This window comes from Capricornis sumatraensis, chromosome 16, assembly GCF_032405125.1.
Source record: "Capricornis sumatraensis isolate serow.1 chromosome 16, serow.2, whole genome shotgun sequence".
Lineage (NCBI taxonomy): Eukaryota > Metazoa > Chordata > Mammalia > Artiodactyla > Bovidae > Capricornis > Capricornis sumatraensis.
Window position 1 is genome coordinate 43,329,321 of NC_091084.1, and position 15,163 is coordinate 43,344,483.

Here is a 15,163-nt window from a genome sequence, read left to right on the forward strand (position 1 = left end):
TGGGCCTGGACCTGATCCCATGGAAGGTGAGGCTTCATATGGAGGATTGGAATGTTAGGTCTGGGTTTTGAAAGCCCGCAGCGGCTGGAATTGTGGAGCTGAATGGCGAGGAGAAATTCTAGAAGGGGGAAGAGGCAGGTAGGAGAGTTACCAGAGGCTGAGATGCAGTTTGAAAGTTTAGCCATTCCTTCCTCCTTCTTCTCCTCCATGACCCTGGGGTCTTCAGGACCCTGCCTGGCCCCCACGATCTCCTGTCAGGACAGAATCTGAGGCTGCCCCCAGGAGCCCAGCGTCTGGTGAGGTGGGCGAAACAAGCAGGCAGGTGTGGCTGGGGGTCCTAGGATGGGCAGGCACGCTTCTTCAATGCACTGGGAGCGGGAGGAGGAGAGGACCCGGGTTGCCCTGGAATACCATCGAGAAATCAGGCCCTAGCCAGGCACCTGCCCCTCTGGGAACTGTGTGTCACTGGCTATGAATGCCCCTGAACTGAACTGAAGGGAGCTCCCTGGCCTCTTCCGAGTCCTTGCTCCTCCCAGAAGCTCCAGAATCACCAGGGGAATAGAGCCCCGACTGTCTGTGGGGCCTCGGCCTCTCTGTGCCTAGCCTCATGCAGTTTGAATCTGAACTTGGGCTGCTTTGACATCCCATCCCTGCACACAGACATGTCTAGCTCCTTTCCAGCCCTCGCAGACAGATGGCCTTCCCACCCATGCCCAGATCCAGAGGCCTTGGTGCCCCACCTGGCCCTCATCTCATCTGCCCTTTTCTGACTTGGGCAGAGAAAGGAATATTCCTCCAAAATCCATCTCCGTCCTTCACTCATCTCAGCACACACACAGCCTTGAACAGGCAGCCCTACACACTCATGCTTGAAGGGACACCGTGACAAAAGCAGGCCGTGTTAGCGTGTGCAGCCCTGAGGACCGGGCAATTTTTCGCTCCTTATACATAAATCTAATTAGAACTCCCAGGGAACCCTGGCATCACCTCTTTGATCCTTCTACCAAATATTATTTGGAAATAATATTTTTAAATCCCTAATTTGCAAACCCAGAGCAGCCACTCTCACTTGATATTTAAAAATTAATGTTTGTGAAATTTTTGTTTCATGCAAAATGATCAATATTTATCAAGCATCCTGGAATCTGTCCTCAAGCCCTTGCTGTTTAGGAGGTACTGTTGATGAGGCCAGAGGAAGCTGGGAGCCTCTTAAATGATTAAAGTTATGGCTTAGGCTAATTTTCTTGCAACAGGTTTTAATCTCTGCAAATTACAAAGCAAAGGGATTCTACCAACTAAAATGTTCTGTTGCAGAGTTGGGCTGAAAGATTTTACTGGTGCATTTCAAATCTCCTTCTCACTTTCACATTCTGCATTATTTACTCTCCTGAGGGCTGCATTTAAACTTCACAGACATTTAGGCTGAATTAATTCCAAAATAATCTAGTGTGATTCTCCCAGTTTCTCCTACAAAGAAGATAGTATTTGCATATCTCAGTGTTCCATCTCATAGCCTGCTTTTCTGTTTAACAAATAAAATGCCTGTCCTCTAACCCCTGCACGCTCTTCTGAATTTCCAGTGCTTCAGGATGAATCAGAACAGCATCAGATACTGACACTGAGAAACTACATTTGATGAAAACATCTCTCAGCAACACTGATGTACAGGGCTCTGATGAGCAATTTTCCAATGATGAACATTCTTTCCTTCAGTCATTCATCAAACATTTATTGAGCACAGTGGTTGGGCAGGACGGATGCAGATATGAATCAGACACGGCCTCTGCCCTGGAGGAGCTCTTGGGTGTATAAACACATAACAAAAGTGGATGGCAAGAGCAGAGATGAGGGGGATACAGTGTTCTGGAAGCCCAGGGTGACGGGCTCTGGCTGCACAGCTCAGGCATGGCTTCACATTCGAGACATGTTTGATCTGGATCTTGAAAGTTGCAGGATACTTCCAAGGTGTAGGGAAGAACAGCCCAGGTAGAGGCTCAGCACGGGCAAAGGCAGAAAAAGGCAGGGGATGTCCGAGGAACAGAAATTCAGTGTTGGTGTGGGTGGAATTTAGAATTGGGGTATGAGAGAGATGAGACACAGAGTCAGTTTGGAGGCAGGTAATGGTCATTGAAAATTAAGCCCAAGAGGTTTGACTTTACCTTAAAAGCCAAGGGAGGAACTAGGGGGGTTCATGGGCTTCCCTGGTGGCTCAGATGGTAAAGAATCTGCCTGCAGTGCAGGAGACCTGAGTTTGACCCCTGGGTCAGGAGATCCCCTGAAGAGGGGAATGGCTACCCACTCCAGTATTCTTGCCTGGAGAATTCTATGGACAGAGGAGCCTGGCAGGCCCATAGGGTCACAAAGAGTCAAACAAGACTGAGCGACTAACACTTTGACTTCACTTTTCACAGGAGGGGTTCAATAAGCTTTAGATTGACATGATGTGGTCTGAATACCTCTGGCAGCAGAGTACAAGGTGGAATGGAAGACAGAGAAGAAAGTAGGAGGCTGTTCCATCATCCCTGTGAGAAAAGGGATGGATGAGGTTGCCATGGGGGCATGGGACCAGGCAACTGTTGGGGAGAACATTGAGAGTCAGTTCATCAGTCTATCGGAAGTAGTGATGAATTAAATGGAGGTGGTTGTGAGGGGAGGTTATGAATTGAGGGCCACCCCAGGCTCTGAGTTTGAAGAAGTCAGTAAGCACCCGTCTCTAAACAGCCAACATTTCCCGTGTCAACAAGTGACGAGACTTCATTAACATCAGAAGCGGTAGTTGTTCCTTCATGATTTTCCAAACTTGTGATTCATCTAGAATTAAAGAATTTCCTAAGCTGACTATGTCCTGGGATTATAGACTCATATACATTAGGTATAAGACATTAGGGCTTCCCAGGGGTCACCAGGAGTAAAGAACCTGCCTGCCAATGCAGGAGACATAAGAGACACAGGTTAGATCCCCTGGAGAAGGGCATGGCAAACCGCCCCAGTATCCTTGCCAGGGGAATCCCATGGACAGAGCAGCTGGGCAGGCTACAGTCCATAGCGTCGCAAACAGTCGGACGTGACTGAAGCAACTCAGCACACACACGTGCATAAGACTTTAACCTTCTCAGAATACCCCACATACTGATATCTGGGGGATTCTGGGATTAGGCAATGCAGTGTCAGTGAAAGAGGCATCTAATAAGTACCCCTGGACCAACAGAAGGAGAGGAAGGAAGCAGGTATTAGGTCACTACACAGGAGAACTTTGTGGCACCAAAGCAATGGACTGCCTCTCAGGGGCAATGAGGTACCCATCCGCCCCACCACCCCCCATCACTATTGCTTTGAATGGTTAAGCAAATGCCAAGTCCTCTCTCCAAGATGTTATTGAGGGAATTCATGCCCTAGGAAGGCTGTTATGATGTGTGTCCTTTAAGTTTCAGCTTCCGTAAACTCTATTTGAATACATGGCTGAAGCAAGAATGACCTCAGGAATGGATGATATCCACCCTCAAATATCGTAAGGGTTTCTGTAGGCAAAGAGAACAGGTTTATCCTAAGTAGCTCTGAGGGAGGACCAGCTGGAGGGGGATACAAGGGCAATTTACAGAGCAGCTTTCTTATAGAGATGTCTGGACATGAAATTGGCCATTCAAGGAAGAGGTGGACTCAGAGAACCACTCAGTAGGCCATCAGTGGCGCCACAACTCTAAGTAGAGTTGGATTGGACAGTTCTCATGGCTTGCCAACTCTGATGTCATTCTATAATTCTAAGATCCTAATGCCCAGAAAAGGGCTTTTTCTACCTAGAGGCCCCAACTGGGCCCACCTTACTAAGAAGCACCATGAACTTAAAATGGGCTGCTATGAGGGTCATCGTTGTCCCACTTTATGGAATTGTTTATCTGTTATTTTTCTCCATAACTCTTTCTCCCATCAACTAATAGACTGGAGGGATGGGCTATCTTACACTTTCAGTGTCTTTAGCACCTAACTGAAAGCCTGAAATAGAAGAGATACCCCAGGATGCTGTCAATTAAATGAAAGAATCCTTTCTAAAAATTCACAAATACTAATACAAATATTCTGTGTCCCAGATCTCAAGACAGATTTGTGGGAGACCCAAAGATGAACTCTACCCTCAACAACTCCTTGCATGCACGTATGCATGCTGAAAAAAAAATAACTGTACTACAGTATTTCAAGGACATTTGAACATTGTAGTCCAAGGGCTCAGTTTAGTTGGAAAATCCCTACAAGAACATTTTTAGAGGGTAGTGCATCCAGCTGTGATACACAGCCATGCTTGAAGCAGGCTGCTCCAGCTTACTCTTCCTATAGCTTCAGATTTGGGGGAGGAAGGTGGAAATGATCTTTACTACAACAAGTATGCATACTGTATGAAAGGGAGTAGCAATTTGTATGAATATTTGTTAAAACAAGAGGCTCTGATGAGATGTCAGTGTGTTCTGACCATATTTCATGCTGCCCCAGGCTCTGAGATGTGCGGTCATCCCCGTGGGCCATTGGGTTCTTTGATAGAAACACAGGCAAGGCCCACTCAGTGCACAGGGCAGCCTTCCCACTGGTGGGCTGTCCTCCCATCTCAGCCCCCAGTCTTGCCTCATTCTCAGCTCAGAGGCAAGGGCTTTAAAAGGCTTTTTAATGCCTTTTCCAAATGGAGAGCATCAAGGATAACAGCAGAGATGACCGTTAAGGCCAGGAGAGAAAGCATTTTGAGAGCCTGCAGAGACTGCCTGGAAGAGAGCTGAGCACAGAGCCTGGTCGTGGACCACTTGTTCTGATTTGTGGGGTCTAATTTGATAATTTGATGCAAGATCAGTAACTCACTCCAAAAAGAACTTATTTGCAGAGCACATTTCCCAGGGAGCACCACTGATTCTGCCAAAGAATTTCCCAGCACGCAAGGAGGAGGAGTCCTTGACTTTCTCCTGCTCCAATCCCCAGGCGCTGTCGAGAAGTCCAACTTGGAGAACCTTTTGTACTGAGAAGAAAAGACTATAATCGGGTGTTTCTTTGCGGCTCTGGAATAAAGCAGCTTTTCATTTCCATGTCACATGAAGGGGCAAGTGTAGAACCATCCAGTTTCAAAGGACTGACAAAGCTTTATTTAGGCCCTGAATATTTTCTTAGTTATTTTTAGTTTATGGCTTGTCAGCACTTTAGATCAGGAGCCAGGACCAGGTGTGAAGGCTCAGTACCTCACTGTTCAGACCTGGGGGGAATTTTACTTACTTTAAATTTTCATTTAGTTAGTTAGTTACTTATTCTTGGCTGTGCTGGGTCTTCACTGCCGCACCAGCTTCTCTCTCGTTGCATCAGGTGGGGGTTACTCTCTAGTTACGATGTGCAGGCTTCTCATTGCGGTGGTTTCTCTTGTGCAGCATGGGCTCTAGGTTGTGCAGCCTCAGTAGTTGTGGCTTCTGGGCTCTAGAGCTCAAGCTCAGTAATTGTGGCTCAGGGGCTTAGTTGCTCTGAGGTATGTGGGATCTTCCCGGACCGGGAATCAAACCTGTGTCTCCTGCATTTGGCAGGTGGATTCTTTACCACTGAGCCACCAGGGAACCTGTGGGTGGGATTTTAAATTGTATGTATCAAACATTCATGTGGTTCTTACTGTGCACCAGGTACTACTGTAACTGCTGTATAAATATCACTTAATCCTCATGACATTGCCATCAAGCGCTTCATATCCCCATTCTACAGATGAGGAAACTGAGGCACAGAGAGATTATAGTATTTGTCCGAGGTCAAATCAAGATTCTGCCTCCAGGGCCTATGCTTTAAACCTTAATGCCAAGGAGGCTTTGTCTTGTCTCTAGAAAACCCGTGGATTACTGCAGTAGGAGTTTGGGGCTACGGTCTCCCTGACAGGCCAGTTGTAGATGTGTATGAACTGGCTGTATTCCTGCTTCCTCAGCAAACTCCCTCCAGCCATCTTGCTGGATACCCTCCTCCACCTTTCCTTTTGCATTTGACATTGCCATTACCCCATTTTCAGTCGAACAGACCTCAGAGTAAATCCGAAGCAGAATCTCACTCAGGGACAAGTGCGTCTCCTTTAAGAACAACAAACACCGAAGCACTTGTTAAATAAACCGAGTGTTGAATATTCATAGTACAGAAAGACTACTTTCCTCTACAAAAAAGACTTAATCTCAGGATTTCTTTAACTAGCACTAACATCCCACCCATGCTTTGAATTATTTGATTGTTAATCATTAACGACTTAACCTGGAAACTCCCACATCCACTGTGCTTACAGCCAAAGACCCACTGGGCCACTTGCCCGTGGAAAACTAATTAGAACGAAGAGTGGAAACAGAGCTCTGAAAGAAGCAGTCTCGGGAGTACAGGATTCAGTCTTCATACAGCCTCCTTGGAAACACCTTGATTGCAAGCGTGAGAGCTTCCTGAGTGCAGTGCAGCTGCTCCAGGTGCTCCAGCTCGGGGCGGTAACCAAGCCTCATCCTTTCCCCAGAGAGGATCACAGTTTGCTTGTGGTCCCCAAAGTATGGTCCCTGGACCAGCAGCACCGGCAGCTGTGAAAAGCACTGCTGCTGCTGCTAAGTCGCTTCAGTCTTGTCCAACTCTGTGCGACCCCATAGACGGCAGCCCACCAGGCTCCTCTGTTGTCCCTGGGATTCTCCAGGCAGGAACGCTGGAGTGGGTTGCCATTTCCTTCTCCAATGCATGAAAGTGAAAAGTGAAAGTGAAGTCGCTCAGTCGTGTCCGACTCTTAGCGACCTCATGGACTACAGCCCACCAGGCTCCTCTATCCATGGGATTTTCCAGGCGAGAGTGCTGGAGTGGGGCACAGGCAGCTTAAAAAGGCGCTTCCTTCCTCCTTCCCCACTCCCCAACCACCCCACTCCCCCATCCCTGACGCCCCCACCCCACCCCCGCCCGTGCTCTACACTCCACGCAGCAGCGGGAGGGACCTGGTTAGCACGTCAGTTCCACCCTGCAGTGGCCAGCCCTGTCACAGGATGAACAGCCAAAGTCCACTCACATTAGCTCTTGGGCCTCATTTAGCTCTTGAACCTCATTTAGCTCTTGGGCCTCATTTTCTTCCCCAGCCCCATGCTGTTTACTGCACACACTAGGCCTGTGTGGGTCAGAAGGTGGGGCCCAGTGATCGAGGGTGTCACAAAGCCCTCCAGGGGCTGTCTAATCCATTTGCCCTGACCACATCCCCAGGGAGAACTGGGCAGGTTAGTCACCTGCCGCAGAGACATACCTGGGCAAACAGGCAGAGAGGAGGTGCGTGGCTGTGAAATCCAGAGTCAGCTCTTCAGCACCTCAGCCCAAGGAGCTCATGGACCATAGTACCACGTGCCCCGCCGGGCCCATAGTCAGCGCTCCATGTGTCTGTACCCCCACAGTCGTCTGGTACCTTATATAAACAAGAAGACTGAAGCCCAGGATGGCTCAGCCGCTTACCAGGGTTACAGCCAGGGAGAGCTGGGAGCAGAGTCCCATGTTCTTGCTTCCACTCGTCCCAACTCTGATGCCCATTCTAGTCTCTACGCCAGAGAGGCTTGGAAGGAGAAGGAGCTAGGCTGGGGGCTGGGAACCCAGCTCTAGGAATTATTATTAGCCTTCTTAATTCCATACATTCAGTTTTCCTTTTTTTTTTTAACGCTGTTTCCATACTTAACTTGGTTTCCATTCCAATTAAGCTCTCTGTGTGCTGCGGCCTCTCTCCTGCCAGGTTTAATTGCCCTTATTTAAATTCTTTAATTAAAAGTATTGTGTGTTTCCAGATCCTGTAGTTGTAAGTATTACACAAATAATTTAGATGACTGGCCTGGTAAACCAGGCAACTTCGCCCTCCCCCGAGGGCGGGGCTGGCAGGGGCCCTCTGGTGGGGTCGAGAACCTGCTAACGGTGGTCCTGGTTCCTTCCTCCCCGCTCCCCCACCGCCGTGCTCTACGTGCCACACAGCAGCCCGAGGGACCCAGTCAGCATGTCAGTCCCACCCCGCAGTGGCCAGTCCTGTCACCGGCTGAAGAGCCAAAGTGCCTTCACACAGCCTGCCCTCCCTCAGCTCCTGGGTGTCCTCTCCTCCCCGACCGCACGCTGTTCCCTGCACACACCAGGCCTCTGTGGGTGCGGGAGCTTCATTCTGGGTCACAAGGCTCCCCGATGCACTTAGACTCCTTTTTCCCTCCCTCACGCCTTGCCCAGCTCACACCTCTCAGGATCACCCCCAAGCATCTCCTGCAGCTGCAGCCTGCCTCCTGCTCACGGCAGTCCCCGAATCCGCCCAACCTGCTGGACTTAGTCTATCCTGCTAGTATAAAAAGAAGACCAGTGACTGGGAATCTTGAACAACAAACATTTATTACTCACCATTCTGGAGGCTGGAAAGTTCAGGATCAAGGTGCCAGCAGATTGGTGTCTGGTGAGAACCCTCTTCCTGGTTTTCACACGGCCGCCTTTTCACTGTGTCCTCACGTGGCCCAGAGAAAGAGACCATCCCTCCTGCGTCTCTTCTTACAAGGGCACTAATTCCATCAGGAGGGCCCTACCCCGGGACCTAATTCCCTCCCAAAGGCCCTACCTCGCATCACGCTGGGGATCAGGGCTTCAACACTTGAATTTATAGGGGACACATTCAATCCACAGCACTGTTCTCCATTTTTGTGCATAATCTTAGCACCTTTAACACAGTAAAGAGTCTACTGTTCTCTCTTCCCCCTAGAACACAGTCTCCACAAAGAGAAAGTCCTCCTGTTTAGTCACTGGTATGTGTCAGTGGGGAGAAGGCAATGGCACCCCACTCCAGTTCTCTTGCCTGAAAACTCCCATGGACGGAGGAGCCTGGTGGGCTGCCGTCTATGGGGTCGCACAGAGTCAGACACGACTGAAATGACTTAGCGGCAGCAGCAGCATGTGTCAGTGGCCAGTAGCTATTCCCAGAATGTGATAAGTGAAAGTGAAATCGCTCAGTGATGTCCGACTCTTTGCAACCCGTGGACTGTAGCCTACCAAGCTCCTCCATCCATGGGATTCTCCAGGCAAGAATACTGGAGTGAGGCACTCATTAAATACTGGATGGATGGATAGAGTGATGAATCACGTCTTTGCAGAGAACTCTCAAAAGAATGAGATGAACCTGACTCCAGAGCCCCTGGGGCTCAACGGGTGGCCGTCCTCCACCGCAAGCTGTGACGCACCAGCAGCTCTCAGTCTAGTTCACCAACAGGCCTGGGCGGGGATAATGGAGGGGAGGGTCCGGCCACGCGGCCTGGTGGGGAGCAGTGAAGGCGGCAGACTCCCAGCCTGACTCTGCCACTGACTGACCATGTGGCCCAACTCTCTGAGCCTCAGTCTCCAGTTCTACAAAAGGGATAATTCTTACCTCCACTGCTCAGCGTTATTGTGAGGAACACTTGAAACAGTGTGTGAGGCACTTAACGCAGTGCCGGGGACATGGGGAATGAGCCCTGACCGTCACTACTTCTATCTCAGGGCAAAGCCTGCAGGTAGAGGTAAGGATAGCAGCCCCACCAGGCTGCCCCCAAAGGTGCTGAGCTCACTGTGAAGGGACCGAATAAAGAAAAGGAGTCTCCGCAATTGTGGCAAATCGAACTTGCCCAGGAATGGGGTGAGATTCCAGGGTTTGCTCAATGACAGAGCTTGAGGTCTGGGAAGGAAGACAGGAGGGAGACTGGCCAGTGACCAGCACAGCTGCACATCAGAGAGTGGGCTGGCTCCTCTCTCCATAGCCCACATGTGTCCCAACACGTGTACCAGGCCTCCAAGGTGGCCTTGCTGCTCTGTTCTAGAAGATTCTCCTTCAAAGGCTCTGTGGAGAGAGCTCTCCTGGCCTCATTCTCCACCCTCAGGTCCAGATGCCCTCACTGAGGTTGTGTCTGCTTCACAGCCCTGCTCTTGGCCTGACTCCATTTCTCCCATAGCCTTCCCGGAGGCCATACAGGCTGTTTCTGCCTCAGGGTCACCATGCTTCCTCTGTCTTGGGTGCTGAGAGTGCGTCTGGGTCAGCGTAGGGCCTGGGAAATGCCATATTTGAGTCTCTGAAGGAACACTCTGCTTCTCAAAGACCTCTGCCCCACCTCCCTCTCTGGGCCTTGGCATGGTGCCCCTGAGGAAGGCTTAGAATGTGCCTGAGTGGCTGGCAGGAAAGGAGAGGGCTATGGACGCCTCTGTTTTGGACAAGTTTCTCCAGATTTCAGTGGTCTGGGCTTGGTGAAGCATCCTCACGGTTGGCAAGGCCTGCCTGGCCTTGAGGACATCCTGAGCTGTCAGAATCCTCGTCTATCCCCCTGTTCTGCCTGTTGTGCTCTTTTTCTGGATCCCCAATCCTGACACCGCGAATAGCTTCATACCCATCTGTTGTGTTATAGCTGTTAAAGGGGTTGCCCATCAAGCCTTCTGCTCATTCTTCAGTCATCAGGACCAAAGTTACCATCTGGCCCTGGAGAGAAAGGAAGCAGAAGGGCAGGGCAGCTTGCCCCAGGCAGAAGCATCTTTGTCCAGGCCTCTCCTCTGTCTCACCACCCGAATCACCAGCAGATCTTGTGATTAGAGAGCTGGGTTGGTTTCATCCCCATCCTTCCTGAGCTCTCTTCCAGCCTCATAGAATAAGACATCCCACCAGGAGGATCGGGGGGGCTGGCCCCAGGCCCACAAAGCACTAGACCCAGCCTGGGTGTGGGCAGCAGAGTGCTCAGGCCTCGGAAACCCGAGCCTGGTGGAGTGACTGGCTGGCCTCGCTTAGAGCAGGTGTCACAAGGGACTCCTCTGGATTCAGAAGCCAAGATTTTGAGGGACAGGGAGAGGACCCGAGGTGGAGCACAGCTTCTGGAGATACGACTTGAGGCTGGCCAACAGAGTCACCCAGGCAGGGCTCGGAGCGTGGTGTGGCCACCAAAGTGCAGATTCCTTGGCTATGTCCAAGGAGCCTCTTGTCCAGTGGAGACAAGGTGGGGACCCTCTGCTCCGTGGTCAGTTCTGAGTGATACACACTACTGGAGTTTGTCCATGGGAGGGCAACCAGGGTGGGAAAATGAAACTGGATTGTCTCGCAAGGAACTGGAAGTGTTTCACCTGGTAGAGAATGGAACTAGGGGGGACTGTGGGCCCCATCTTCCCCTACGGTAAAGGAGAAGGTAGAGAAGAAGGAGCCCACCCGCCTCTGGAAACCTCAGGGCACAGGCTGGGGCCCCTTGCTGATTGCCCCCAAGACAACAATTTTCCTTCAGTGGAGGAGAATTCTCCCAAGACGGAGCGGCCCAGGGAAGAGTGCAGCCAGGAGGGTTCAGTCAGCTTGCAGGTGAGAGTGAGAGGGCCAGCCTTCCACATCTCTTCCAACACAGGGACCCAGGGGCCTTTCCGAGCGCTGGCCCAGTGGCCCATTGTCCCCCGGCCCCTCAGAGCCCGAGCCTGAGGGCTTCTCTCTGGCTGCACCTCTGGGCCCCAGGCGAGCTGCTTTTGTTGTGCTCTCTCCACCCTTGGGATCAGTGAGTCCCTACGCTCCTCGGGGGAGGTGCTGGGGTCGGGGCACACAGGGAGACACTGCTCTGCTCCCTTGAATGCTTCTAAGGAGGTTTGCAGTCCCCGGGCCATCTCCCACACACAGGAAATGGGGAGCCCCTCCCAGACACACACATAAAACACACTCCTTATCCTCCTCTGCCACCCTGGCTCCTTCACCTGCTGTTCTAAATCCCTCTGAGAGAGCTGGGTTTTTGTTCTAATTTTTTTTAGCTGAAGAATAACATATACACAGATAGAACCATCCAAACATACATACCAAAGTAAGTGTTCAACTCAATAATTTAAAACAAAGCCAACATTTAGGTCGCCGCCAGCCAGGTCAGGAAATAGCACACTCCCCACTCCCAAGAAGCATCCTTTGGTCTACTGTCAATCATTTTCCCCCTCCGCCCTCCCCAAGATACCCAGCCCTGACTCTGAGTCTGGGGTCTTATTTTGCCTGTTTGGAAAGTATGTATAAGTCTAATTGTGTATGTGTTCTTTGTCTGGCTTCTTTTGCTAGCATTGTATTTGTAGGATTTGTCCTTAATGGATGGAGCTCGGGTTTGGTCATTTTTAAGGCTGAGTACAAGTTATGTGAATAACCACAAGTTATTTATCCATTGTACTATTGATGGACATTTAGGTGGTGTCCAGGTTGGAGCTTTTATAAACCATGCTTCAGAACCGGTGCAGACAGTTCTTCTAGATACCTGCCTGGGCACGGGATCGGTGGGTCTCAGGGCTGTGTACACTCAGCTGCAGGAGATGCTGCTCATTTCCCAGGTGGTTGGAAGAACTGAGTCTCAGTGTCCTCTTGAGGTGTCAGTGGTCGCCGTGGGGACAATAGTGGCCAAGGGGCTGGCTTCCTTACAGAAGAGGAGTGTGTCCCCCTCTATCACAGGGTGCTGTTTGCTGGGATGGGCATGGGGGCAGCTGGGGGGTGCATACAGAGTCCTGCTTGTGGAGGGGGAGTCAGTTAGGAGACTGGTGCAGTTGTCCAGGTGACATCTGCCTGAACCAGGGCAGATGTGATGGCATGGGGATAAGGGGATAGTCACAGGGTATCAGGAGGAATTGGTAGGACTTGGTGCCTAATCAGTACTGGGGGGAAGCAGAGGTTTCAGTGGAAATGCTTGCTTATTGCTGAGATGGGAAGCACAGGAGGAGTAGATTCTGGGGAAAAGTGAGTTTCCATATACTCCGGTACCATGAAGCTCCAGGAGGCCAACTTATAAGAGCCTGACTGCTTGGAAGGCCAAAGTCAGGCTGAGCACATCTTTGATGAAACTCAAAGATACTCCGAGAGTCTGGACCTTCACCCAGGTGCCAGCCAGCAGCCTCAGAGTGTCCAAGGCCTGCAAGGATCTCACTAAAAGCAAAAATTGGAGGTTTCTTTTTTGCTGCTGTAGAACTGCCTTAAGAAGCAGAACCTCCCTTCTTTCAAGGGCTTTGAGCATAAACGGAGTCTGCGTGGCTACAGAACCTTCTGGGACATCAGCAGCATACAGGGAAACCACGCATACCCAGGGCTGACCAAGCCCAGGGCCGTAAGACAGGATCTAGGAGTGTGGGTTTGGTTGAGGCCAGCACTGATGACTCCAGAAGTTCAGTTGGGAGCAAGGACCTAAATGCAGGAGGTCCTGGGCCTCTGGTGATGCTCACATTCAGGCCAATCATGGGGCGGTCCCAAGGAACTAGGATTTACAGAATAAATGGGGAGCAGGGCCAGCCCCCATGGCAGGTGCAATAGAAGCAAACCAGCATGCCACACGCAGCTAATAGAGGGAAGCTGGGCTGGGGCATTTCTGCCCTCTTTCCTAACAAAAGACTAGGGCCCTGTGAAGAAAACAAAGGCACAGGGTTCCATCTCAGGGAGGAAGCCAGCACCCGGAGATGAGGAGCCTCAGGCTCTGTGGCCATGCTGACCCCAGACCCCCTGCAGCCTCCCAGGATCCCACGCATCTGCACCCACAAGTAATCCCCACCAGCCACTGGGCCTGCGGCTCCCCCACACCCTCTGACCCCACTCTCCACCCTGGCTCCTAGGGAGGCCCCATTCAGAACCGCAAGTCCAAGCGCTGTCTGGAGCTGCAGGAGAACAATGAAGCGGAGTTCGGCTTCCAGCTGGTGCTGCAGAGGTGTTCGGGCCAGCACTGGAGCATCACGAACGTCCTGAGGAGCCTGGCATCCTGACCCCGCCGGGAGCTGCCCCCTCGCCCCGCCCCTTTGCTACTGTGTAGCACCTGCTGCAATGCTGCCTGCTGTCCGTGTGGGGGTGTTTGGAGTCTGGGGAACCAGGTTGGTGGGCCCCCAAAAGAGCTTTGTATTTCCTATTCAATTTTCATGGAGTTTATAGAAAGATGCCGAATGGTGGGTGAGGGTATAATATCATAAACTATTTTGCAACTGTAAATAGGGGACACGTGGAAAATATTTATAACTGACAATAAAATACCATTGATTAAGAAAAGGGGTGTTGCAGTCATTTGGTGGAGATTCAGGCCTGGCTCCTCTGACCAAGGAGCCCAAGATGTGGCTGTGTGTGCCTTCCCTGCTCCCATGCCAGAGAAACGAGGCTTTAAGGCCGTGCAGACAGTGGGAGCTTGTTGTGCAAGCCGCCAGCTTTCTCTGTGGGGCCCAGGGAGAAGAGACGGGCACCTCGACCTCAGGGTCACCTCCAGAGAGAGGGTTCCCTCTGCCTCCACAAGACGCCTTAGTCCTTCATCCTGAGAAACAGGAAGGCTCGTCAGCCACTGGGCTTCGGACCACACTGCTCTCCAGAAGCCACCGCCTTCACCTCCCAAAGCTGTCCACGGCTCAGGCCCTCAGCAGTGAGACTTGTGTCAGCAACTGCCACGTCCAGCTGCTGAGACCATTAACTCCTTCCATGAATCATGGTGCATTAGTTTCCAGGGGCAACAACGTGCCACACACTGGGTGGCTTAAACAGCTGTCGTCACACGGTTCTGAAGGCTAGGAGTTTGAAGTCGGGGTGTCAGCTGGGCTGGCTCCTTCTGAGAGCTGTGGGGAGAATCGGGTCCAGGCCTCTCCCCGAGCATCTAGAAGCCTCAGGGGTTCCTTGGCTTGTAGGTGGCCGGCTTCCCCTGCGTTTCCTCCCTCCCCGTGTCATCACCCCCACCCCTTCTGTGCTCACCCCATCACCTCTTGAGTGCCAGTCTCTAGCCCTGTTGCTGGGAGAAGCAGCTCACAGCCAGTCCCTCTGCACAAGGGCCCCCACCCATGACACAGTTCAGTTCAGTCACTCAGTCGTGTCCGACTCTTTGCGACCCCATGAATCGCAGCATGCCAGGCCTCCCTGTCCATCACCAACTCCCGGAGTTCACTCAGACTCACGTCCATCGAGTCAGTGATGCCATCCAGCCATCTCATCCTCTGTCATCCCCTTCTCCTCCTGCCCCCAATCCCTCCCAGCAGTGATACTCAAATCCCTGCCTGTGCCCAGACCTCTCCTCTGCGCCCCAGGTCCAGTCTCTGCTGCTGACGGGCCCTGGGCAGCTGGGTGGCTGTCCCTTGGACAGTGCTCATCTGACATGCAGAAAACAGACCTGTCACTCATCCTTCCAGGCCCACCCAGGTGACCAGCACCGCCCTCCTCCACGTGCTCACACCAGAGTCCTCTGCCTCT

The 15,163-nt window shown here is 51.7% G+C and overlaps 1 protein-coding gene across 2 annotated transcripts in view; it reads left to right on the forward strand.

The window, feature by feature from the left end:
* Window positions 1-13,921, forward strand: part of GALNT18 (polypeptide N-acetylgalactosaminyltransferase 18) — a 354,973-nt gene extending 341,052 nt beyond the window's left edge. For both annotated transcript variants that reach the window (XM_068988668.1, XM_068988669.1), the window contains one exon: window positions 13,564-13,921. In XM_068988668.1, the coding sequence (XP_068844769.1) occupies window positions 13,564-13,710 (147 nt within the window). In that variant the 3' untranslated portion in view covers window positions 13,711-13,921. The remainder of the gene's footprint in view (window positions 1-13,563) is intronic.
* Window positions 13,922-15,163: the final 1,242 nt, after the last annotated feature.